Source organism: Plutella xylostella, chromosome 30, assembly GCF_932276165.1.
Source record: "Plutella xylostella chromosome 30, ilPluXylo3.1, whole genome shotgun sequence".
Taxonomy (NCBI): Eukaryota; Metazoa; Arthropoda; class Insecta; order Lepidoptera; family Plutellidae; genus Plutella; species Plutella xylostella.
In genome coordinates, this window is record NC_064010.1 from 2,935,633 (window position 1) to 2,962,465 (window position 26,833).

Here is a 26,833-nt window from a genome sequence, read left to right on the forward strand (position 1 = left end):
TAATTAGGACAGAGATACGTATATGATAGCGTCCCCTGTGATCATTTGTGAATTATCTCTACTCACAAAGGCTTTGTCTAAAGTTAATGTTACACAGGAAATATACCCCATTTGTGATAAAGGCATTAAAATGGATTCTGAAGACAATAGTTAAATTCAGAGTTGAAAAATGTAAAATTTAACTAAGTATTTGAAATTTTGTCTCTTTTGGGTGGGTTGCACCATTTAACTTTAACTATTACAAACGTCAAATCCCTTGACGAGAGAGATCAATCTTCAAGAGAGTTATAAATAAAAATGAGGTATAAATTATGACACTTATAATTATACCCTTACGAGTCATATTATGCTGATTAGCATTTAGGAAGACATAAGGGAACAAATAATCACACTAACACCGGTAACACATACGTATACATCCTTCATATTTCAATATAGGGCTGATTTTTCAATGGCCATTTTGATGCTATCATAATATTTACATATATTATTGCTAATATAATATTTGTATTAGACAGTGACAGCAACAATTTTATTCCTCAGATACTTAACGTTTATCTGACCATTGAAAAATCAGCTCTTAGGGCGGATTCGGCCAACGTCGAGTAACTATTTACTCACGAGTAAAGTACCAGTTACTCGCGAGTAAGCAGATTTTGCATTCTACCAAACCTGAAAACAAGATAACTAGCTTATCCCAAGAATAAAATGTTATACCGCCAAAATTGACCGTGTAACGAGCTTATCCGAGAGTAATTTTGTAATGGCGGCAGCACATCAGCTGATTAGAAAACCGTCATAATGACATATAAACACATCTGTCAAAACATAAACAAAAGTACGTTAAAAGGCAAAGTCTCAGAATAACAACAGCGAATAAAATTTTAAAACATAAACAATTTCATACTTTTATAATCCATTCAAACTAAGTTGGCATGTCATTTCTATTGCATGCTTTGAAACGCAGCTATTTTTATTTTAGTTGCATTACAGTTTCGTTCCTCGTTCATTCAATTTAATCATGGTATAACTTGGTAGAATGCAAATGTACTTATCCTAGATATTTACTCGCGTATAATTTTAATCCCGGTATAGTTATTCTCGTGTAACGTGATGTTTGGACGAATTCACTCTTAATCGAGTAAAAAATACTCTCACCTGCTATCTTAACACCACCTTAGGTAAGCAACTAAAAAACAGCATTGGTTACTGTCAAACAGATGTAAGATCCATACACATTTTAACAGTTTCTCATTTATTTCTATAAATAAGCAATGCAAGCAGTTGTTGCAAATATTGTTGATTGCTAATGTGTCGGTGGCTGTAAGCTGGTCATCATCATTATCACGACCCCACTTCTGGGGTACAGGTCTTGCTGGCCTAGTGCGGGTTGGTAGACCCCAACACAAGCAAGCTTGTTCTGAGAGAGTTGTCGGGTAAGTGGGCAACCCGACTGTCAGATGATTTTCAAGTGTCCGAAGGCCTCTGTCTAATCTTCACGGCAGCTGCCGAAATAGCAACCGAGACAGCTGATAATATTCTGATAAAAATATTAATCTCTCACCTGGATGATCCTGAGAATGAGGGTGGTGTTCTGGAAGTCATACTCCAGAGAGAAGTGGATCTGGCCGACGTTCTCCGAAGGCTCGGAGTTGTCGATGTACATGTCCACCAGCGAAATGGACCGATTCTGGAGGAACGCCATCTGTTAGAGGAGAGCGGAAACACTTTAAAGTGGTGGCGCTCCGGTTAGGTGAGGCGTTGTGCGCGAGTGATCACTAGGTGGCGCTAGTAAATATGGTTTTTGGGTTAGGTAAGGATTTAAAAGCCAATTATTTATGGGGATCATGAGATTTGTGAGGAAAGCTCTACCTACGGAGAAGAATAATTGATGAAAAATAAAGAAGTAGTAAATAGAAAAGGTAACTAAAATTTTGAAGCGGTTTTAGTTTTTTTTTAGTTTAGTAGGTACCATTTTTACCAGCTCTACGTAGTTTAAATTAATTATTCTAAGCAAATAAGACAAACTTATACTAGGGAGGTGAATAAAATCGGTGTTTTTTTTGCCAAATTGTATTTTTTTGTTTTAGTGCAAAATTTACAAAATCTTAAAAATGTGATGTTATCTATTTTTGTATCTAATGTTTTGCTCTAAGTGTCTAGTTATGTGTAGAAAATATCAAATTAAAAATATATCAATAATTAAAAATCGGTCATTAATCAGATAAAAATCTTACTCTAAAAAACTCACTCCAGCATTATTATGGCGATCAAAAAATATAGTGAAAAAAAAAACGCATTCTAAAAATCACTACATTTTTCAAAGCTAACAAACCCAGTGTCGAAAGTGCGTCTAAAAATCTAACTTATTTTATAATAAAATTTCATTTCGAAAGCAATATTTTTTCATTAATCCTGTAAGCAGCTTAAAGGTAAGCGCTTTTAATTAGTTTAATAGGTTAGTTAAGATTTTTTTATTATTAAAAAGCAATAGTAAATCTGAATAGAGGCAGCATTTTTCTATGTTGGTCTATCCCTTTCTTATACAACCTCTTCTACCTACCATTTTTGAAGGAGAAAGCATGGAAAAAGAGTCCATTTTTAGATAGGCACAGGAAAAAAAATAACAAAAAAACACTGGAAAATCTAAAAATCTACAACAATATTATACACCACTATTTTCTAAAACACTTATTCACTAAACATTTCAAGTAAAAACAGTCAATACAACGAAATACACATAATGTTGGATACGACTACAACAATGATACTGATCTAAAATCGTGATTATCCATTTTCCTTCCATAACAATATTGATACGTCATGATCATTTTGTTAACACCTTTAGTTATACCACGAGAAGTGAATTCAAATAAGTATAAACTTCTAATTATAACATTTTTACAGTCAATAAAAGAGATATAATAGCCACCCTTATTACAAACTGTTTGATCCTTAGAGTTGTAATAATTATTAGTGAAAGACAAATTATCTACGAAATCATGAACCATTTGTCGGTTATCTAACCGACAGGGATTGATTTATAAATTAAACTTTACCTCCATATAAAATTCATGACAGATGTGTCAAAGGTTAACCACTACTCCCTGGTTATGCTCTAACCGAGAATGGAGAAATTGGCACTAAGAACTAATATGTAACCGTTGAGTTACTCATATCTCTTTTACTAACTGTACCTAGGTATATTGGTCCGAACTCTTACAATCTAAAATCTAATGTTGTTATTAAATAACTTACCAAGATCCAAGATTTTATAAAACCCCTAATAAATAATTATGAGTATTCTGACAGATCATAAAATTTAAGTGTGTGTGTGCCCTCGTGTGTGCCTCACTTTTAATCTTCTTTCGCTGTCTATGAATTTGTTATTATTTTATAATCTCTCAGAAAACTTTCGTTTATTAACGGAACAATATACAATAATACACAACATTTATACACTTTTTTTAATAAAATCGACACATTTATAAGTGTTTTTCAAAATTTTATTACTAACATTATAAAAAAATAGACTCCCTAGTCTAGTTGTACTATGCATAAATTAGATACTTATTAATTAGTTTAGGACAGTTGAATCTGATGAAAGAAAGCATAACATCGGTTTTAATACCTTTTACTCTTGGTATTCATAATTGTCAGGTTACATGGACCTAAATGTTTGTCATAATTTTTGGTCTAGATTTAAAAATTAATTATAAGTAAGTTAAGTTTTTTGAGTTAACTTACTTTATTTTTAATTTTATACCTACTTTTTTATAAAATTGTTTAATAATTCAATAGATACTTACTCATGTGCACATTTTCACCTTTCATTTTATAATTTAAAAGCAGTGGAGAAAGATTTCTCCGTTGAAACAAAAATAACGTTAGTTTATGAAAATTTCGATTACGTCGCTATATTTCAGCACCACTTCGCACAGTTTTCACAGAAAGCTTTCAATAAATCGAGGCTTCCATTCGACAATAAATAATTCATGTCGGCCCGCTATGAGACCGCAGCGCGTCGTTATCTAGGGACGTTGTCGTTATATTTTCGTTACATCTTTGTCTAGGTACTTTTTTCGCCTGAAAAAGCTTGTTTTTTTAAGTTTTGTAGTATGTATTTTGTGTGTTTAAATTGAATCGTAGCTCTACAATAGGGTTAGCAAAGCAGTTTTAATGAGGATTAGTATGGCATAATAATATTATTATGACTTCGATTTTAGTAACTTAGTTACTTACGTGACCATGAGATAAAGTTTTAACTTATTTTGCTTAAAAACTTGAATTAATATTTTTACTTATAACCATTTGTAACGTTTATTATGTCTGTTAAAAAAATTAAATAATATCTTAAAAAATATAAAATGCCAATCGGACCATCGAAATTCGGCTAAGTAAAAAACCTAGGAATAGTAAAAAAATTAAATTTTCGTCATAATCCGCCCTGTTTTAACAAAACTAGAAATTTGCAGGCTTCCTACAGAGACCAAAGGCAGTCTTGCTTGATCAGCCGGGTCTATAGAGAGGCGGAAGTGAAAGTAGACAATAGAGACATGACAAAGCCTTTCGCAATAACCGTCTCTTCGTTTTCTGGTCATTTTCATGAGAGAAAAATGTGTCTGGATTGGGATTCTTATCTATATTACACTCACGGGCAATGAAAAAGTTCCATTGAGTAAATCACCAAATGACTCCTAAACGTAATAAAACTAACTAAATGACGCCTTCTGCAATATTCAAGTACATTTAACGGTGCATCAGAATATTAGCAACTGGGAAACGTAAATATTTTGTTCAAATTTCCAGTTAAATGTTTAAAAAATGGTGCTATTTGGTGTCTACATTTTGTAAGTGAAACTGTTTCTTTGCCCGTCAGTGTATGTTCAAAGAATCAAAGAATCAAAGAATCAAAGAATAGTTTATTTCTTTCTACAAATTCAGTAACAAAGTAGTGACCAGAGCCTCACTTGTAAGTTAAAAGAAACCTGTGCCAGTGGGGCCCCGCTCTTCCGTTTAGTATACAATTCAATAAACTTAGGTAGTTAGAAATATAACAAGTAGTTGGTAAACAATTAAATATTTAAAATAAAAACAAGTAAGGTTAACATTAATTATTTAACACTTATTTAACATAATCATAATTTGTATGTGTGTGTGTGTGTGTGTGTGTGTGTGTGTGTGTGTGTGTGTGTGTGTGTGTGTGTGTGTGTGTATGTGTATGTGTGTGTGTGTGTGTGTGTGTGTGTGTGTGTGGGTGTGGGGGTGTGGGTGTGTGGGTGTGTGTGTGTGTGTGTGTGTGTGTGTGGGTGGGGGGTGTGTTACTTATTTATATGTATACATAATATATGATAACTGTTTCTTTTATGCTAGTCAGGAAGTTCTTTCATTTTATTAACGCACTTTCAGTTTTAGTGTAATCTAGAGTATTAAGCCAGTCTGTAATGATAGATTTACATTCTGATAATGTAAGAGAATAAATGTTAAGATTTTTATTAATTTTATTGTAAAGGTAGATGGAAATTGATACATATTGAAATTGGGCAAATTTAGTTTTTACTGCAGGGGCAATGGCTACATCAGGAATTCTTCTTGTGGCTCTGTTGTAAGCTACAAATGGAGTTGATTTGTGTCTTCTAAGGATTGTTGACAGTATATATAGTTTTCTAACACTAAGCACTTGCACTGTTTTATACAGTTCTGTTGTGGAAAATAACATAGGCTTAAACAACATTATCTTTAAGAGAAGTCTTTGAGCTCTCTCTAATTCAAGAAATTTGGTTTTACCAGCCCCTCCCCATACTGGAATACAATATAATAAAATAGATTGAGCTAGCGATAGGTAGACATTTCTGATAAGAGAAGGAGAGGATGCATGTCGAAGTTTCTTAACCCGCCAGTGGTGACGCATATGTCTGTGAGACCGGGTGGTTCGAAAAAGTCGAATAACTTTCTCACTAGCCATCGATTTTTGTTGTGATTTCGAGTAGCTGCCTCATTTCCCATCCCCCATCGTCAGTCCACCCCGCGACGGTGACTCGTGCGCAGGTTTCGGAGTTTTGGCGCCAACCCGGTGCGTGAGACCGGGGTCACCGACTATGTAAGTCAAATTTAATGATGTTTTTTAAATTTTTCATACATTTTTTTTATTTTTCTTGACTGTATTTTTGTTTTGTGATTGTAAATTTCATGATTGAACTATTTTTAATAGATAGTTGTAGGTATTTATACAAATATAAGTACTTAATAGATTTCAATAAGTTTTTACAGTAATATCAGCTAGTTTCAGCATGTCCTTGAAAATGACGACGGAGATAGCTGGACCTTCAAAAAATTTACAATGTTATGAATGTGGATAGCGAAAATAACAGAAAAATTTAATATATTTGTCACAAAGTGTAAGAAATATATGTGTTACGACCATGTAAGTGCCGTCTTGCAGAGACTGTTTGGCTGTGGAGAAACAATGACTTTAAGTGTATTATTATTATTATTTTTTTGGTAGAAGTATATAAATTTTTGTTTTTTCTTATGAAGTTCGTAGTGTTATAAAACTATAAAAGGTGGACTTAGTTATAAAAAATTACATCATTATTGTATTTTTTTAATTTTTAAGATGATAGGTGAAAAATTATGTAAATATTAAGTGTTCTAAGTACCATGGTAATAGGACTAATAAACGAGCCGTGATTTATGATAATGCTTTGTTTTATTGTCACACAAATACTTATCTTTAAAATTAAACTAATTTTAAGTAGCATGTGTAGTTAATTAAGTAAAAAAAATAAGTTTGAAAATCCCGGTGCGTGAGACCGGCGTCACCAACGATGTAAGTCAAATTCACGTCACCACTGGCGGGTTAAAGATCCAAATAAGCTTGCGGAGTCTGGATATCACAAGGTCTATTTGGGGATGCCAGGCCATGTAGCACGGGGCGCTATTAAGACGTGACAAGAGTTCTCCGTCGCGCTCGCTCTTGAGGCAGCGCGATGTGAGTGAGCGCGATGCAAAACTCTTGTCACGTCTTAAATGCGCCCCGTACTAGCCCTTCAGGAGAGTCTTTGGTCTAATATAATTCCTAAATATTTAACCTGCGATACTTTGCAAATGTTGCTGCAGTTGCAATTTGTGAGGACTCTTGGATATTGCTCACAAGTGTGCATTTTAATATTAAAGTTAGTATCAGGTTGATGTGCGTCTAGAATCGAGAATGAAATATAATTAGTTTTTGATAGATTAAGGGTCAAAAGATTGTTGTGCAGCCAGCTGGCAACCTGTCGAAGTCCAGTTTCTGTTTTTGACTTTAGATCAGACCAGGAGGAGTCATAAAAAACAAGGGCTGTGTCGTCGGCATAAGTAAAAACTTTGCCATTTTCAAGACTCATACTGCATAGGTCATTTATATAAATCAAAAACAGGGTAGGTCCTAAGACACTACCCTGCGGAACACCGTACTCTATTGAGGAGCAAGAACTCAAAGTTTCATTTAGTTTGACTTGCTGTACGCGATTTGATAGGTAATCTTGGAAAATGTTCAAAGTTACATCTCTGATGCCGATTTTTTGAAGTTTCGATATAAGTATGGGAATTGACACCGTGTCAAACGCCTTCTTTAGGTCGAGAAACACAGCTAAGCATTTGGTACGTGAGTCCAGTTTTTCAACAATAAGGTTTGTTAGAGAGCATACAGCATCTTCTGTGGAGACACCTTTTTGAAATCCAAACTGATTGGGGGATAATATATTGAATTTAGAGAGATAGGAGACGAGGCGATTATTCAGGGCTTTCTCTATGATTTTTGAAATAACGGGTAGGATGGCAATCGGTCTATAGTTAGAGATATCAGTTTTTTTCCCCGACTTATAAATAGGAAGAATAATTGCATGTTTGTATATTGATGGAAAAACTCCATATTTGAAGCAAATATTTATGAGGTGAGAAATAATGGGCACAATTATGTGACTAGCAAGCTTCAAAAGCTTTGTAGGAATATTATCCCATCCACTTGCGCTGTTCGATTTTAAATTCATAATAATACCTTGAACCTCATAAATATCAGTATCCAATAATACAAATGAATTTTGTTGTTGGGGGTTAGTGCTAGAGAGGGGTGCCACATTATAAAGGGGAGGATTATTTGTAATCTCTTCAGCCAGGTTTTTACCTATACTAGAGAAGTAGGTATTTGCTGTATCAGCAGCCGATTTCTGACTATGATGGGAGCTAAATAGTGGAGAATTATCTGTTTTTTTACGTTGTTGGTCTGTAATATTTTTAATTGCTTTCCAAAGGGATTTGTTACTTTTTGATTTCAAAGCTATTTCTAGTTGCAATTTGTCATATGTTCTCTTTAATTTTTTTATCAGGTTATTACAGAAATTTCTGTAGCGTTTGTATGTAATCTGAAGTAGGTCATTGAATGGGTTATTGCGCAATTTTTTCTGTAATTTATTACGGTTACGAATGCATCTAAGGATACCAGGAGTTATCCAAGGCTTACATACTCGATGGATTTTCGGAATCTTTATAACTGTAGAATTTTTTATTATGACATCATTGAGGCTTTCATTAATTGTATCTGCCACAAGTTGAGGGTCTTCCAGTTTTGTTAAGTTACTTAAATTTTTGTCTTGAAGATCCAGTAGAGCAGCATCATAGTTAATAGATGTTTTGTATCTGTCGATATTTTTAGAGATATTAATATGAGGTAGAGCTAGGAGGACCATATCATGATCAGTAATTGTAGATTTTATTACTGAGATAAACGCAGGAGCAATGTTTGAATCTATCTTCATCATAACATGGTCCAAACAGCTGTTTAAGCGAGTAGGTAAAGAATGACCAGCCTGAATTCCATGAGTAGAGAGTATATTTAAGTAACATTCACGGTTTGATTTTTCATAAGATTTTTCATTCCTTTTATTAATGAGATTTATGTTAATATCACCCATTATAATTGTATTTTTGGTTTTTATAGTTAATATTGTTTGGTCTAATGAGGATATGAAATTTTGGGCGTCAACGTTTTCCGGAGGGCGATAAATACCGAGTATTTAGGTGGAGGTGTTCATGGCGATAGCCAATAAGTGCTTATCGTTTAAACATTTCCCATCCCAATGGAAAACGGCCCACGTGGTTATCTTGCGGAAAGCTGGCAAAGAGGACTATACACACCCAAAATCCTACAGACCAATAGGGTTACTCTCAGTTCTCGGAAAAATTGTTGAAAAACTAATGGTCAGTCGCCTCCAGTGGCATATCTTCCCGACGCTTAACATAAAACAGTACGGCTTCATGCCTCAGAGAGGAACCGAGGACGCCCTCTATGACCTCGTAGAACACCTAAGAGAGGGAATAAACAGTAAAAACATCGTCATTCTCATCTCCCTGGACATAGAGGGTGCTTTCGACAACGCATGGTGGCCCGCTTTAAAACATCAACTGACAAAGAAAAGGTGCCCACGAAATCTGTACGAGATGGTATGCTCTTATCTCAGTGACCGAAAAATCAAGGTCAATTACGCTCGTGCAGCATGTGAGAAGGGAACCACTAAAGGATGTGTCCAAGGCTCCATAGGAGGACCGACGTTCTGGAACATCATACTCGACTCACTGCTACACAAACTAGAGGCTGAGGGAGTGTATTGCCAAGCTTTCGCAGATGATGTGGCCCTTGTCTTCACAGGTCAAGCAGTAAACACCCTAGAGGAGTCAGCGAACAAAGTACTAAATGGAATAGTGGAATGGGGAACTCGGAACAAACTCAACTTCGCACCGCATAAGACCAACGCGATGCTACTAACAAAGAAGATGAAGTACGATCTACCCCAACTATCCATGGCTGGCACAAAAATTAATCTCGTTGAGGAAATAAAACTGCTGGGCCTCATCATAGACCGCAGGTTAACTTTTAAAGCTCATATTACCGCTCAGTGTAAAAAGGCAGCGGATATTTACAAACAGCTAGCGCGAGCGGCGAAAGTAACCTGGGGACTTAACGGTGAAATTGTGAGGACAATATACATCGCAGTAGTGGAGCCCATCATGACATACGCCGCAAGCGTCTGGTCGGAAGCCGTTGAACTGGAAATGAACAAAAAACAACTGTTCTCGCTGCAAAGAGGTTTCGCGCAGAAAATATGCAAAGCCTACCGAACAGTGTCGCTCACATCTGCACTGGCACTATCGGGATTGCTGCCTCTCGATCTCAGAATACAGGAGGCAGCAAATCTGTACAAATCCAAAAAACTTTTGTCAACCGACTACCTCCCGCCAGGCAAAGAGCTCGAACGGAAAGTAGGGTACCTGGACTTACCACATCCGTCCACACTTACCTCTACCAACTACGAGTTCTTTGAAAACACCAACCCGTTGCATACCGGTTCCCAAATCTTCACGGATGGAAGCAAGATAGAGGGAAAAGTCGGCGCCGCCCTAAGTTGGTGGGAGGATGGAAAAGAAAAACTGTCCGAGACTTTTGGTCTCCACCCGTCGTGCACGGTCTTCCAATCGGAACTTTATGCCCTTCACAGGGCAACAAGACTGGTGAGCTCTAGTACGGATAACAAAGTGAACATCTTGAGCGACTCGAGATCATCACTCGATCTGCTCCGAAATCCGAAACTGAGCCACCACCTGGCAAGAAGCATAAAGGGAAACATTGCGAGGGTCGTGTGCGAGGGCAGGGAGATAAAAATGTTCTGGCTGAGGGCACACATTGGAACTGCCGGGAACGAAAGAGCCGATGAGCTCGCCAAAACGGCAGCTCTACAAAGCACCTCCCACGACTATGACAAAGTCCCCCTGTCCTATGTCAGGAAAAAGATCAGAGAGGAATCGGTCCGGAAATGGCAAGACCGATATGCGACATCCAGTACAGGAGCAGTCACGCGTAAATTCTTACCGGATGTCAACCAAGCTTACCGGATTACGCGAAGTGCCAAACTGACCCCTGCTCACGTACAAATGCTGACTGGACATGGGGGGATAGGAGAGTATTTGTACAGATTTAAACTCAAAGAAAGCCCAGAATGTGAATGCGACCCCAACATCATTGAATCGGTCTGGCATATAATTCTCGACTGCCCCCGTTTCCTTGCTGCAAGACAAGATCTGGAGACATTGATAGACAGGAATTTGGTGGAGTCAGAATTAAAAGATATTCTCGCAGACACCAAGCATAGACCTCATTTTCTATCTTATTCAGATCGTGTCTTCAGAGTAGCAGCCAGGAGAAACAGCACCATACCCCGCCCCGACCCGCAATCAATACCAGTATATCAAGCCTCAGTCACAACCATCACAGCACCACCACAAGCAACTCCTAAAGAAACAGCAACACATCAGCTGTTGGATTGTGGAGAAAAAGGAGAAGCTAGACTAAGACTCCGAAGCGTGGCTCTGTTCATGGACGGAAGCAGTGAAAGACTCGGCATCAGCTTCTGTATCTCAGGGGCGCGAAAGAGCGTGGCCATATCACCCGGCCTAGCCTCTCTCCTAAATGGGAGCACATCGAAGGCTACCATGAAGCGTAAAGCCTACGACGCATTGCCAGTAACCCTAGTGGGAAATCAGCCATGCAGACTAGTGCGATGGCGTAACAAGACCATCGCACTATTCGAGTGGGCCGACGACACCCCGTTCGTTCAGGCATGCTCATGGCTCAGTAAGCTTGGAGAGATAGCGCTAGACAGTAACGTCCCCAGGATAATAAGCGTAGACGCAATGGTGATCGAGTATAGGAAAGGCGAAATTGTTGACCAGCTGGGTTGCCTAAAAGCCTCAAAACATCATGAAATAGTGGTGTACGAGGACAGAGGCGAAGATCTAAGCTTTCTCAAAGGTCATATACTTGCGAGGGGCATTGACAACTGCCACCAACAAGCCGAATACTTGGTCACCGGATCTGAACGCCTACAGGAGAGGATGACCGCTGGGGCTGTCGCCGCTGCGTGTTTTGAAACTATACAAGGCCAGAACGCAGAGGGTGGGACTGCTCGCGTATATTTTCAAATTAAAATGGTGCCATGATTTACTTGAAAGTATACAAGGCCATTACGCACTAATCGCGTATATTTTCAAGTGAGTTGGGCCAAAATTATGGCTTGAAAATATACTGCAGCAGTTACCACTGCGTACTAATCGTGTATATTTTCAAGTGCCAAGCGGCCATGCGAGCACTTGAAACTATACGTGATTAGTTACAAGGTAGCCCTTCTGAATTGTTGCTCTCTCTTTCTGTCTTGCGAAATAGTAATAAGTCTATTGCTTTCTAAACATTGCATTATCATTCCGCACGTGGCATTGTTTTCTTAACGTGTTTTTTGTTTACATTACATCGTACAGTTAAAAAGTAAATTGATTGATAAATTAAACTGTAGAACTGTTTTAAATAGTAAAAATTATCTCAGAAGAGGGTGTAGAACAATTGATAAAAGACAATTATGGTGAATTCAAAACTTGATGAAAAATATGTCTGTAATAGGTCTATAGGGTAATACCTACCACTCACGAGCAATGAATAAGTCCAAGTAGCAAAAAGTCAACACCAAATGACCCCAATTTTTTAAAACATTTAATTTATGATTTGATCAATATTTACGTTTTTAGTTGGTTATAATAATATTTTGATGCGCTGTTAAATGTACTTTAATATTGCCGACGGCGTCATTAAGCTAGTCTTTTCCATTCAGGAGCTATCGTCACTGGAACTTTTTCATTGCTCGTGAGTGTAGTAGGTATTACTCTTAATTCATATAAATAATAAGATATTAGTATTCTTACTTGTTATTTATTAACATTCTATAGGTATGACAGGCAGAACAAGTAAATTGTAGTCATGTACATTTAACGAAATAGTTAAGTAAATCAGAATCAGCATGTAGGTATAAATTATATGCGACAAATACGCCAATCAAGCAATGTGCGTAATAGCAATGTATATTTTCAAGAACGATTAATTAAATCCCAACTTGAAAGTATACGCGATTAGTACGCACAAATCGTGTATATTTTCAAGTAAAATATTATTTTTTTTCACTTGAAAGTATACAGTGCTAGTACACTATGGGTGCGTTCTGGCCTTGTATAGTTTCAAAACACGCGTCGCCGCTTCAGAACAACGGAACATGGAAAGGAGGATGCACAATTTAACATCGCAAGGGCGTGTCCAAGGGTTCCTCCAGGCTTTTAAAGCAGCTGCCTCAAGCCTTATAGGAAAACCACAGAGGACACCCGAGAGGCTCCAAATCTCCAGAGAACCTAAAACTGGAAAAAGGCTTGCCCAGAGGAAAATTACTCGAGCGGATATGGACCAGGTGGTCCCACCGAAGCTGAAAACAGCTACCACCTCAAACGACCATCTAGAGAATGCCGCCATCGAATTTATGGCAATTACAACCGCCACAAAGCAGGTAAATCTCTTGTCCTGCAAAACGATCATGCAGACCTACAGGCAAGAGAACGAAAGCCGGCTAAAAGTTTTACTCGAGGAGGCCGAAGCCTGCATATACGATAACAGTAGTTGCCAAGTCCTCAGAGGCAAAATGACTGGAGCGTATATGGCGGCTTATAGCGAGGAATGCGGATTCGTGCCCTGGGAACGCAACATCCCGAAACTCACTCTCCCACACAACAACCAAATGGTGGTCGTAGCTCAGTGTACCAGGATTATGCTAGAGGACAAAATCCTAGCAAAAGCGGAAACCATTAACGCTACCTGGAATAGCTGGACGATGCCCACCATCGCTTGGGTGAACGGGGTACCTGGATGTGGGAAGACAACCTGGGTGGTAAATAACTTCGATGTGAGCAAAGACACCATTATCACCACGACAACTGAGGCGGCCGTCGATATACGAAACAGGCTAGCGCATAGGATCGGGGACATGGTTAGAACTAGGGTACGTACGATGGCATCAGTCCTAGTAAACGGCTTTAGAGAACATGTCGGATGCCAACGCCTGATAATTGACGAGGCCCTGATGAACCATTTCGGGGCAATCGTAATTGCCGCCCGCCTGTCCCGTGCCAGTGATATTGCTCTAATCGGAGACATCAACCAGCTACCGTACATAGACAGAGAGAACCTATTCGAACTAAGGTACAGTCGCCCAACACTGGTAGCAAACATCACCCAGGAGCTGTTGTGCTCATACAGAAACCCCATGGATGTTGCATACGCCCTAAGAGAAGTATACTCAGGCATATACGCAGCCACAACGCGTATCCAATCCCTGCAGCTGAAAAGGTTTACAGACGCAGCAATTCCAAAATCCCAAACCAACACTCTATTCCTGACGCATACACAGGAAGAAAAAGAGACCCTGACCAGCCAAGGGTTTGGAGAAGGAACGGGATCACGCGTCTTAACCATACACGAAGCACAGGGATTGACGTACGAATCCGTCATCATCATAAAAACAAAAGATAAAATAAAGTTGCACGATAGCATACCTCACGCAGTAGTGGCGCTGTCGAGGCACACCTCCGCCTGCACCTACTATGCGGATGACACCGAGGACGCTATCGGCAACCTCGCTAAAACGGCAATAACAGCACCGAAGAAACGGATCCTCGAGTACAACCTAAAGATGGCAATAAAAAATCGGGACAAAGAGGTCGTTGCCCAGCAATCAAGGCTTTTGGCAACGCAAAATGGAGCGGAATAGGAGAATTTTGATTTTAATTCGTCGTTCGCTCGTTCTGGCACAGACTGCGCAGCGCTGGGAATGCAATCTTAATGAACGTTGCTAATGACTACAGGTGCCCAATCTTAAAACATTGGCTCTCTGTACAGCTGACCGCAAATCGCAAATGACCCTACCTACTTCTCAAGTTTTATTTAGGTAGAAAGCTTTTTATTTTTATATTTTATAGTGTATTTTTAATTTTATAATTTGACCATTTTATTGTATTTTAATTTATTTGTTAATTTAATGTATTTTTAATTTTAACTATGGGTATACACCTGCAATAAAGAATTATTATTAATTTTATATTGACGGCCAAACCGTATTGCATGTATTTTATAGTTTTGTTATGTATAGTATATAGCATGTATTGTATAGTTTTGATATGTAGGTATTGTATAGTATATCATGAATTAATATTATCTGTATAAGAACTAACCAATAAAATTAAGATAGTTTTAAGAACACTGTCACACATTAACACCAGGCAAAACAACAGCGATGACAAAAGGAGTGTGTGGCCACTGACAGGCGTCTGTTAAGTTCTCTGAAGACAGCTGACACTGGCCCTACCCTTCAAATGTTTGTTGCCATTATAATTGTAAGTGTGACTGTGTAAAACAAAGAAAAAAAAAAAAAAAAAGAAAAAAAAAAAAAAAACAAGAAATGCACAACTGGGGGTTTTTAGTCGGTTAAAGGCCGACACTACCTGGGTCCCCTTCCCAGGTGTCTGTGTAGATTTTCCTCCAGGAGTGCAAAAAAAAATAAAAAAAAAAAATATTAATAATATATAGGTATATATATATAAAAGATAAAATATATATATTATAAGCTTCCACATTGAGTAGTGAGTAGTTAAAAGATGAAGACAAAAAACAACCAAACTCTCACAATATATTGATCTCTCAAAAAGGCACGGACATAAAGTCTGTGGAGTGATAATAAAATCTTAAAAAAAAAAAAAAAAAAAAAAAAAAATACCGAGTATTGTGCAGGATCCTATTGTTAGTTTTAAGCAAGAAGCATCTTTCATTTCTGTAATTTCTTCTACGCTATGACTTATATTATTTTTAATGTAGATAGCAACACCGTCATTTTGATTTATTTGTTTACTAGTTATATACACGTCATAGTTAGGAATTTGTGGGATAGTCTTGGATGACTCTTTAGTTAGCTCTGCTCATATTATTATAATAATAATTATTAAGCTTATATGTATTGTATACCAACTAGTTTTAAGTCTTTTTTTGAAAAGATGGCTCAGGAGTTTCTTGCCTCCGTTCTTCTCCTTAGACAGAAAGAGCCCCCCCTTATCCGAACGGAGAGTAATTTGTAAAAATTGACGTTCATCAGAAAATTTTATATTTGTACGATGAATAAAAAATTTTGAGTTTGAGTTTGAGTTTGAGATGATTGAAATCTACACTCAGTAAGAATAATTATATCACAGTTTAGTTCAAGCTGGGTCAGAGTTACCTGTAAATCATCAGTATTTGCATAGATGCTGCGAATGTTTTGAGTGACTATGGTTATCTTTGGAGAGAATGGAATATGACATTCATCAACTTCAGTTGTTGTGGCAATGACATTTTGATTCAAATCTAAGTCTGTTATTATATTTAGCGAGTTAGCCATAATAGAAGATCATTGTTGATTGAATAACTAGGCACAAAATCTATCCGTGTTTTTGTGAATGTAACAGTTATGTAGTTATTATTGTATGTATGTTTAGTGTATGGTGTATGTAAATATAATAGTTTATAGTATGTAGTGCAGTTGTGTGTAGGAGTGTGTGTATAGTGTGTGTTTCTGGTTAAGATTTTAATTAATATAGTAGACATTGAAGTACATATATGCGTACGTAATAGGTAAGTTACATGCAGGATTATTACAATGAAGAGTGACAATAAAACAATATATCTTAGAATTATATGCATAGGATACAATATCAACATAAAATATGCTAGTCATATTTTATTGATCAAATTAGTCACCTGAGATTCATTGTTGATAACTACTACAGGTGAGTTGTCATCCTGTCTTACATAAACCCGGCCATATGCCGTACAGCAGTATTTGTACGATTTATTACGGGTAAGTTCTCTTGCCAGATAGTATAGACGGGCAGCTTTCGGGGTAAGATGCTCGGAGAAATAAATCGGAGTGTTTGTGAGCGCTGGTATTCCAAGGTGTGATCCGTTGAGCTTATTGTTTCTGTTTCTAGCATTGTAAGTTTTTGCCGCCTTAAGAAGGTGACTTTTTTTGAACGTAGAAGACAGCTCAGCTATTATGGGCCCATTGTTATCTTTGTATCGTACTCTGTAGATGTCTAAAATATCAGGGGTAGTTAGATCGCTACCTAAACTCTTGGATAAATTAAGTAGCATACTAGAGAGTGTTTCCTTAGACTCGTTTGGTTGCTTCGGGACATTTTTTAACTCAATGCTACTTTTCTTAGAGTTTCTTTGAAGGTCTTCCACTTTCTCCTCCAACAGAGTTATGTACTCACGATCCTTTTTTTTCTCAGACTCTAGTTGCTCGATCTTCTTTTTTAGCACATCATTTTGTTCGGCTAAAAAATTAATAGATTCCTCAATTTTAGAATTCGTTGATTGAATGTCTTTTAAAGTGGGTGTAATTTTCTCCATTTGAGAGTGGCTCAGTTTCATAAAACCTTCGAGCATTTCCCTCATTTCTTGTTTGAAGGAGTCGAACTCCACATTTAGTATCTCCTCAGGACGCTTTCTCTTGTTTCTTTCCGATATATAGGTGGGTGGTGTCTTATTGGTGGATAATTCAGGAAGAGAACCAGACTTTTCCGGGGAGCGAATCATAGTTTTATGTGTATGTATTTTAGTAAATGTAGTGTATGCTTACTTTAGGTATAAGTACAGCGCGAAGCGAAGTGAGCCGGGTTGCGTAGCTCGTAGCAGTTCGTAGCGGTAAGATGTACGCCTACGGACTCGTGCGTGACTGTGACAGCAATTATGTAGTCCGTCTCTTTCCCCCGAGGAGGTGAGGGGAGCCGCTAACAGGTTTCGCTCGCTCGTAGTCGGCCGCCGCACCAGCGCGTGCACCGTGCCAGTAATAATACGAAGTAAACAACGAAGTAATGATTCGACGATCTTAACACTTCTTTATGAGTATATAAAGTTTGTTTTAGAACAACGGATGTTTAGTATTATCGATATAAAACTGACACACGTCTACTCTTTGCAATGGCTTGGACGAAAGAGGTGAATGAGAATGTTACTGCTTTACTAAATAGAGTATGACCATCAAAAATACTATATGCAAGCTTGATGGTAGATTTAGTAAACCATGGTACCTAGGGTATTTTACACGTTTCAAATAAACTTTAGTAGTTTTAGTTTTTTGGCGGGAACGCGAAATGGTCGTAATGGAATTCCATGGGTTACATGGAACTATATTATGACCACTTCCGAAGAACGAAACTATACTGTAAGTACTTTATAAAGTATTACTATATTTATATATATAATCCTTTCTTCGAGCCCTATGTCCTTGATGAAGGATAACAGGATTTCATCATCATCATCATCATCATATACTTCCGTAGAAATGATGAATAAAGGCATTAAAATAAAACAAGTACCTATGTTCATTGGAAATTCATACACAAAATAAAGGCCCATAATATGTACGATTGCCCAGGGAAATACCGTTTTGCATAAATGGTTGGGAATGTTTAACATATGATATGACGAATATCTCTCTTTCTGTATTGTGGCATTCTGGCCCCAAGGCTCTCTGCCGACATACTGGGAAAGAGCTTTTTACCACGTTATACAGGGTGGTTTCTAAGTGTAATGTGGTTTAATTGAAAAAGGAAAAAATATATTTCTATTGTCTAAGACACGGACTCGATAGAATTTGAATTTTCATACCTTATTATACTTCATTTTTATATAACTTTATTACTATACCTATAACAATAATATTGTACGTTTAATCCTATTTTTTAAATTTATACAGGGTGATTGGTAAGTCGATGTATTCCTTTAAATGGGTTGTAGTCGAAGGAATTTCCAGTCGATTGAACCCCATAATACATTATCCGAAAGTCAACCATTTCTGAGTTATTTAAGTTTTAAGTTTTTTTTTAAATTTTGCCAAAATTTATGTTTAAAAGCAAAATATTTCAAAAACCAAAATTTTTTTTAATACTTTTTTGATTGTTTTGCATTGGTGACACCTTAGTTAACTAATCATAATCATTGATTGCGTAATATTTAACTTAATTTAGACACAGTGCTTCAAAATAGATGAAACATTAAGAAATTTTACGAAATATGAAAATAAAAAAGCTAATTTAAAAAAGAATTTTATCTGACAATTTGTCAGGCACTACAGTTTGAAAACATAATCAATTTATAAGCTTTAAAATGACATATTCCAATCTAAAATCGATTAAGGTATGGCCAAGATATAGCCAAAACAACCGCATAGGTGGGCAAATCTCAGTAGGGAAACAAACAAGATTTTGTTCAAATTTTAAGGTAAAAAGTATTGTAACTGGACTTATCCGAACCGTTTACAAATTATTGTGTTCCAATAGTGCGGTTCCTCAATTGCACTGATCTAGGACAAGGTTGTTTCACCGAAATAATGCTTGTTCGATAACACGGTTAGCCGATTGTAATTTTCAATTATGATTGGTAAAACAAAATAATTCTTCACAACCCGGTTCCATAAAATTACTGTTCAACATGGTTAATTCACCGAAAACATGATTGGCCTACTGGCCAATGCTACTGCACGTGACAATAGCACTGTTTGACAATGATTGTTTTAAATTCAACGTGTTCAAACACTGTGCCAAATATTTTAGCTGAAAAGTTTCACCGAACAGTGTTATAGGAGATGCAATTTGGTGGTTAAACTGGGCAGTCGAAAAAGCATTCTATCTTTGAACCTATCGTCATCAAAAAGTACTTTCGGCTAACCGTGTTATCGGACAAGCATTATTTCGGTGAAGCAACCTTGTAGTCGATCTGTGCCTTTGAGGGACCGCGCTATCGGAGAACAATAATTAGGAAACGGTTCGGAGCTCTAAAAAGTCCAGTTATAAGACATTTTACCTTTAAATTGAAACAAAATGTAGTTTGTTTCCTAACTGAGATTTGCCCGCCTATGCGGTTGTTTTGGCTATATCTTGGTCATACCTTAATCGATTTTAGATTGGAATATGTCATTTTAAAGTTTTTAAATTGATTATGTTTTTAAGCTGTAGTGCCTAAAAAATTGTCAGATAAAATTCTTTTTTAAATTAGCTTTTTTATTTTCATCTTTCGTAAAATTTTCTTAATGTTTCATCTATTTTGAAGCACTGTGTCTAAATTAAGTTAAATATTACGCAATTAATGATTATGATTAGTTGACTAAGGTGTCACCAATGCAAAACAATCAAAAAAGTTTTAAAAAAATCGTTGGTTTTTGAAATATTTTGCTTTTAAACATAAATTTTGGCAAAATTTAAAAAAAAACTTAAAACTTAAATAACTCAGAAATTGTTGATTTTCGGATGATGCATTATGGGGTTCAATCGACTGGAAATGCCTTCGACTACAACCCATTTAAAGGAATACATCGACTTTCCAATCACCCTGTATATGTCGCAGGCATCTGGTTTAATCTCCATTTTGATTGAACCACTAGCCCGTTCATTAGATGACGCTACTCAGTTGTATGACTAGGCCGAACGTTGATTGCACAAGCGTCACCAAAACGTCCAACTAGTTAGCTGACTTAAAATTAGTCAGGTGGTGAATAAAACAAATATGGCGTCTAACAGCTAACAGCTGACACAAAAAGCACCTATATTGTTAGTTTTTTGTAAATAAAGTCCGTTATTTGGATAATTTTGAACAACAATATGAAGGTAGGTTTATTGTTATTGTGTAGTTAATTTGTGAGATAAGAACTTTGTAACATAGTCTTTTTGTTAACTCTTGCCTGGTCATGTTCACCCTAATCAGACATTACAAAGTTGCTTTACTATATCCCATTCAACGACATCGCGGAATGACGTTCAGTCAAGACGTCGAACGTTACAATCAACGACTTGACGAGTTGTCCTTTAGTCATACAACTGAATAGCGCCATCCAATGAACGGGCTAGTGGTTCAATCAAAAAGGAGATTAAACCAGATGCCTGCGACATATACATAACTGTTTTCCATCCAAAGGTTGTCTGGTAGAGATTACTATAAGCAATAAGGCCGCCTTTTTGTACTATTCTTATTTTTTTATTTTGTATTGTTTCTGTTTTTTTTTGGTGCAAATAAAGAGGATTGTATTGTATTGTATATAGCCACGAGGAAATACTTTATATACTTGACCAAAAATATGACTAATTCGTGGTGAACCGAAAGGCGGTGTTTATTTATTTATTTATTTATTTATATATGATTCGCCAACAAAGATTACATTAAATTCATGCTTAATAAAAATACAGTAGTTAAATGATAAATGCATCTTCAATAACAGGCGAATACAGCATGCATTATAAGTAATAATTAAATTAGATTTTTAAAGTTAAAGCCTTAATAATTTACATTTAAATTATAAAAAAGTACAAATCAAATATAAATTAAGTATAAATTAGAGCCTTAATAATTTACATTTAAATTATAAAAAAGTATAATTGCATTGAAACACTATTAAAATAACATTAATTGGCAATAAATAATTTGAATTTACATTGAAATTGATAGATTGATTAAAAATAATTAATTGATAAAATAAAATAAATATTTGAACATTTAAAATAATATGTAGCTTCCAACATGTGACTATAACAACCGCATCAGTTCCTTTTTGAAAACTGGAAGCCTCTGAGATATGCAGATATCCGTTTCTTTGGTGACTGTATTAAAAGATCTACACATCCTGTTTAGTGGAGAAAATTGCCCTAAATTTGTGTTGCTTTTTCTAATGTGGAAAAGCATGTATTTATTTTTTCTAGGCAAACGTACAGGGATTGCTATTTGTAATTTGGCTAGTAGTGTCGGTGTTCATTAAATATCAAGGTCCTAGCAGCTTTGATAACAATATATGCGATAACCCGATTGATATTACCAAGGACTAAGGATTATTATTGCTCTATGATATACAAACTTAATTATTAATCTGAATGTACCCATACATATACAGGATGTTCGTGAAAGTATAGATCTAACGAAAGCGCTCTTTTGAAGCAACTTTAATTCTACGATGTTTGAAAATTCAGTTTTTTTACATACACAAAAAATACCGTATTTTTTACCGACTTCAAAAAAACCAAGCTAAACCATTATTAAAAAGTAGCTGTTCCCGCGAGCTTCGCTTCGCCTTAAAAAGTTTCCCCGTGGGAATACCGCGATAAAAAGTAGCCTATGTTCTTTCACAGGGTCTCGACTATCTGTATACCAAATTTCATTCAAATCCATTCAGTAGTTTTGGCGTGAAAGAGTTATAGACATACATTGTTACTTTCGCTTTTATAATATTAGTTAGAATCAATAAGCACGTTGACTACAAAGCCTCGACTCAAAGTCCATCAGAACCCCTCACGAGGGTGTCACTGTTCTCTCTCGGCTAATGGGTCTCGGGCTCAAGTCTCGGGATCTCGGTCCACTCTGGCTGCGAGTCAGAGATAGCAGTGATGGATGGCGCTAGGGATGGGGTGTAACTGGTCTACAGAATCGAATTCATTGATTCATTATTACTTTTATTTCATTGCACTTTATCAAATGTGTCAAAGAAATAAAAATACAATAATATTTTAATCCAAAGCAAGAGCTTCTGGCCATAAATTTAGCAACAGTTTCTTATTGAATACTGTGATCTCCAACCCTTCTGCTAAGGGAGGAGATTATGGCATAATCCTCCCCGTATGGATACTGGACAACTCATCACTAGCAGAGGAATTCCACAGGCCGTTTATTTATTTAACTCTTTATTGCACAAATATAGGACATAAATGTACAACAAAGCATAGTCTACCATCCTGCAAAAAGGTGTGAAAAAAAAAACAAAATAGACCTTTGAAAGAAATGATAACTAAAAATTGTCGATTAGTAGGTAACTCGATTTCATCATGAATCATATTCGAATGAATCATTCCCATTGTCCCATCACTAGTCAAAGACCCCGAGAGGTATGAGAGAATACCTTTTCGCTAATTGCACTTATTTCAAAATAAAAAGGAAAAAGGTATGGAATGTCATTAAGGCTTTTATGCTTTATACCCGCCTATTTACTACCCTTATAAGTCAATGAGGGGTCTAAAAAGATGGATATTGACAAGGTTGCTAATTTCATTGGTCTATATTTTTATGCCGGTACGTAAAACAGGGGTGTTATGAGTTTTAAGTAAGTGTGTGGAGTTACAGAAATACTGCAATCATTCTGTTAGTATTTTTGTGTTCATAGCTTTCGTATTTAATTAGACCAATCTAAAAGAATGCTAAAATGTTTTTTTTGAGAAAATCTTTGGAACTTATGGAACTTTAAAAAAACTGTAGCTTCTTACCTGTGACTCCGAAAAATAATTAAAATTTTGAAAAGCTTGGCTTTCTAAAGCTATCATTTAAAAGAAAGCTCTCAGCTACTTGATCCTTTTCAGGGCTTCTTTCAGCGCTACTAAATACCGATGACGTTGCTTTTTTGAGATTTTGGGCTTTTTACCGATTTTAAAACGAGACTCAATTCTTAAAATAAGATTATTTCCTATCATCGCACATAACGCACTAATTACCTATTACTTTCTTCACATTTCAGAGGTACATAGAAATTATGAAAAAATAACAAAGGAACTATAGCTGTCATACACTGGGTCAATTTAACCAAACGCCAAACGTATTAAAAATTATTAAAAATCGGCCTTAACTCTCAGATAATTCTCAAGCAGATAATATTAATTTATACCGAACATATAAAATTATTGGAGCTGATTCTGAAACCACATTTTACCTCTATCACCTCTCACCTTCTTTTTATAAGGTACCTCATTAGGTAAAAACGGAACCCTAAAACCAGAAATACAATAATTATAATCAATAAGTAAAATAAAGTTAATACACGCACCTGCCTGTACCACGCACATCCAGACAAAAACTGATTTTATCAGATTCAATAAAAGTACTGAATTCGATAAGACACTTCAGATATTGTTTAACGAAGCCGAAAGCCAAACCAATAATGAGGTACAGTGGGCAAAAGAGATACGTATCCACTCAAGGTGCTAGCTTGATCCTTATTATTATTATTATTATTATTAAATTCTTTATTGCACAAAGTAAATTGGTACAAAGGCGAACTTAATGCTAGCAGCATTTTCTACCAATTAACCTTTGGTGATGTTGAAAAAGTGATTGGTAGTGCTTATGGCTTTGAAGAAAGAAGATGGTTTATATTGAGTACTTAACCTTAACTTAATATGAAGACTAGGTATAATAATATAATATTATAATTAAACACAATTAAACCCTATTGATTAATTCGCAAGCAATGAAAGAGTTCCAGGGACATAGCACCAAATTACTCCTTGCTTAATGACGTCGTCTGCATTATTAAACTAAGTACATACAATATTAGGTACTTACCAACTAAAAAAGTAAATATTTTGATCAAATTCCAAATTATACATTCTTATTTTTTAGTTTGGTGTCCACATTTTGTAAGTGTATTTCTTAATTGCTCATGAGTGTAAAATAAACAATATTTGTACAATAATAATATCAAAAGAGATGAGCCGCTCCTCAATATAATTATTACTTATACCTTTTTATCCTCACCCTAATCCTAATCCTAACTAATATTATAAATGCGAAAGTAACTGTGTCTGTCTGCCTGTCTGTCTGTTACTCTTTCACGCCAAAACTACTGAACGGATTTGAATGAAATTTGGTATACATACGGTCTAGACCCTGGGAAAGAACATAGGCTACTTTTTATCCCGGAATTCCCACGGGAAAACTTTTTAAGGCGAAGCGAAGCGCGCGGGGACAGCTAGTAGATAATAATAACAATCAAACTGATTGCTTTTAGGTATTTATTTTACTAAGGCCTAGTTTCAGAATACTCTGTTAGATCATTAGCACCACTATTACATCATAACAAGGTAGGGATTAGTTGTTGACTTTTGACACAGATAATTTAAGATGGTTATGGCGTATATTTTTATTTTTGATGACACTTAAAATGTAACAGTAACATGAGTGTTAATGATCTAACAGACTATGGTGAAATTATGCCTAAAGGTGCATTCACAATAGTTTCATGCACGTCATACGGCTAGTCTTTTCCGTTTAGGAGTAGGTTATTTGGTGATATTGTCACTGGAACTTTTTCATTGCTCGTGAGGTCTTGAGTGTATTATAAACTCATACGTATGGATGTTTGTAGCTCTTTCTAGGGAAGCTAATTGGGAGCTCAGACTCTAGATTAAAATTATAATATTCTATTTTTTCCCAAAATTCCTACGAATAAAATAATGTTTTTGGTAGAGCGGAGCTTGCAGCCAACAGCTTGTAAATACGTATAAATAATAATGGATTGGATTTTGCAATCCTAGCACCAATATCCATTAGAATAAAATATATCAATAAACTATGAACTTTTGTAGCACAAAAGTAAAGTTAAATGGGTCGATACTTTGACGTCATATTAATAAGAGCTATAGAAGATGAGATGGGCCATATCTGGACAAAAGACTGTCCCTTTTGTTTCATCCACCTACGAGCCTATTTGACATTTATTGTCTATGCCAGCCCATTGTCTGGCGGGTTACTTTATACTGACGAAAAACAAACGAACGAGAGCTCTCGTGCAATCGGCACGTTTAATACAACGAGATTGAGTCGTGGCTCGCTCAGCAGCGCTTTGAAACTTTGTTTTTCGTCATAACATAGAGTGACCCCTGGGCTTTTCGCACCACAACTAGTACCTACCTACATAGGTAGACTAGGAAGGTATCTAGTATTCTCTATAAATTATTTATTTATCAGTGGGAAAGGGATCCGACTGGTTTTAGGTTACTAAAAACAGAGTGTTTAATTTGATTTAGGAATCATAATATTTTCATGAGTTTCTAGTAAGTAATTATTATGATCACAATTTCAGGAATAGTATCGATTCAAAGAAAAATCCTCAAATTATTTTTTCTATCACATGTGATTCAGATAATATTTTTCACTGGCTGTTCCCGAGCGCTTCGCTTCGCCTTAAAAAGTTTTCCCGTGGGAATTCCGGGATAAAAAGTAGCCTTTGTTCTTTCTCAGGGTCTAGGCCACATATTATGTATACCAAATTTCATTCAAATCCGTTCAGTATAGTTTTGGCGTGAAAGAGTAACAGACAGACAGACAGATAGACACAGTTAGTCTATTTCTATAATATTAGTTAGGATTTTCACAATATGTAGGTGTTGATCTCTTCGCAAGATAGTTTTTTTGGACATAGTAGGTCGAGAGTCTATTATCTTCGTAGTCTGTCTTTGTAAAGGATTTATAGAGATGCTGGAGATGTTAGAGCATCCCCATGCAAAGGGAGGATCCTCCGACCAGGCCGGGTGGTGTGGCCTGGCGGGCAGCTGCCCAACGGTTAGCGTTGGGGATTTCTATATATTGCAGAGTAGGTGAGAAACTTCGAATGCGCGATGTAGGATTTTCATAGTAATTTGCGTAGTTCCCATACATCTTCTCTGTATTGCGTTCCGAGCGCCATCTGTTGATCTTCGTCTGAACTAGTGGCTAGGAGTCCGCCACAGATTTATTACAGGGTAGGTACCATTATTTGTCGAGACGTTTCTTCTGCACTGACACTCCATTTAGGTCGTATTAAAATAGTGGTGAGATTTTTCTCCTTTGCGGACTGTACTTTTATGTAACGTGGGTATATACAGGGTGATTCTATCGTAGGTGCATATCCGGAAGTATGTTACAGAGCTCTTCATTCTGAACAACTTTTGTTATAATAACAAAAAAAATATGCTTTTCCATACAAAAATTGGTTGTTTACGTGACATTGTGTATGGGGAGTAGGGAATACAATTCCGGCCTTTATTTGGGATCTCGGGATTTCGGGACTGGTTGAAGACAATCCCGGGATCCCGGGATAGTCCCGGGATTCGGGTCACA

At 36.5% G+C, this 26,833-nt stretch overlaps 1 protein-coding gene across 7 annotated transcripts in view; it reads right to left on the reverse strand.

Annotated features, from left to right (window-relative positions):
• Positions 1–26,833, reverse strand: part of LOC105381501 (synaptotagmin-7) — a 487,160-nt gene that overhangs the window by 22,344 nt on the left and 437,983 nt on the right. For 5 of the 7 annotated variants that reach the window (XM_048631907.1, XM_048631911.1, XM_048631910.1 and 2 more), the window contains one exon: positions 1,565–1,705. In XM_048631907.1, the coding sequence (XP_048487864.1) occupies positions 1,565–1,705 (141 nt within the window). The other 2 variants (XM_048631908.1, XM_048631914.1) reach the window with 2 other exon arrangements.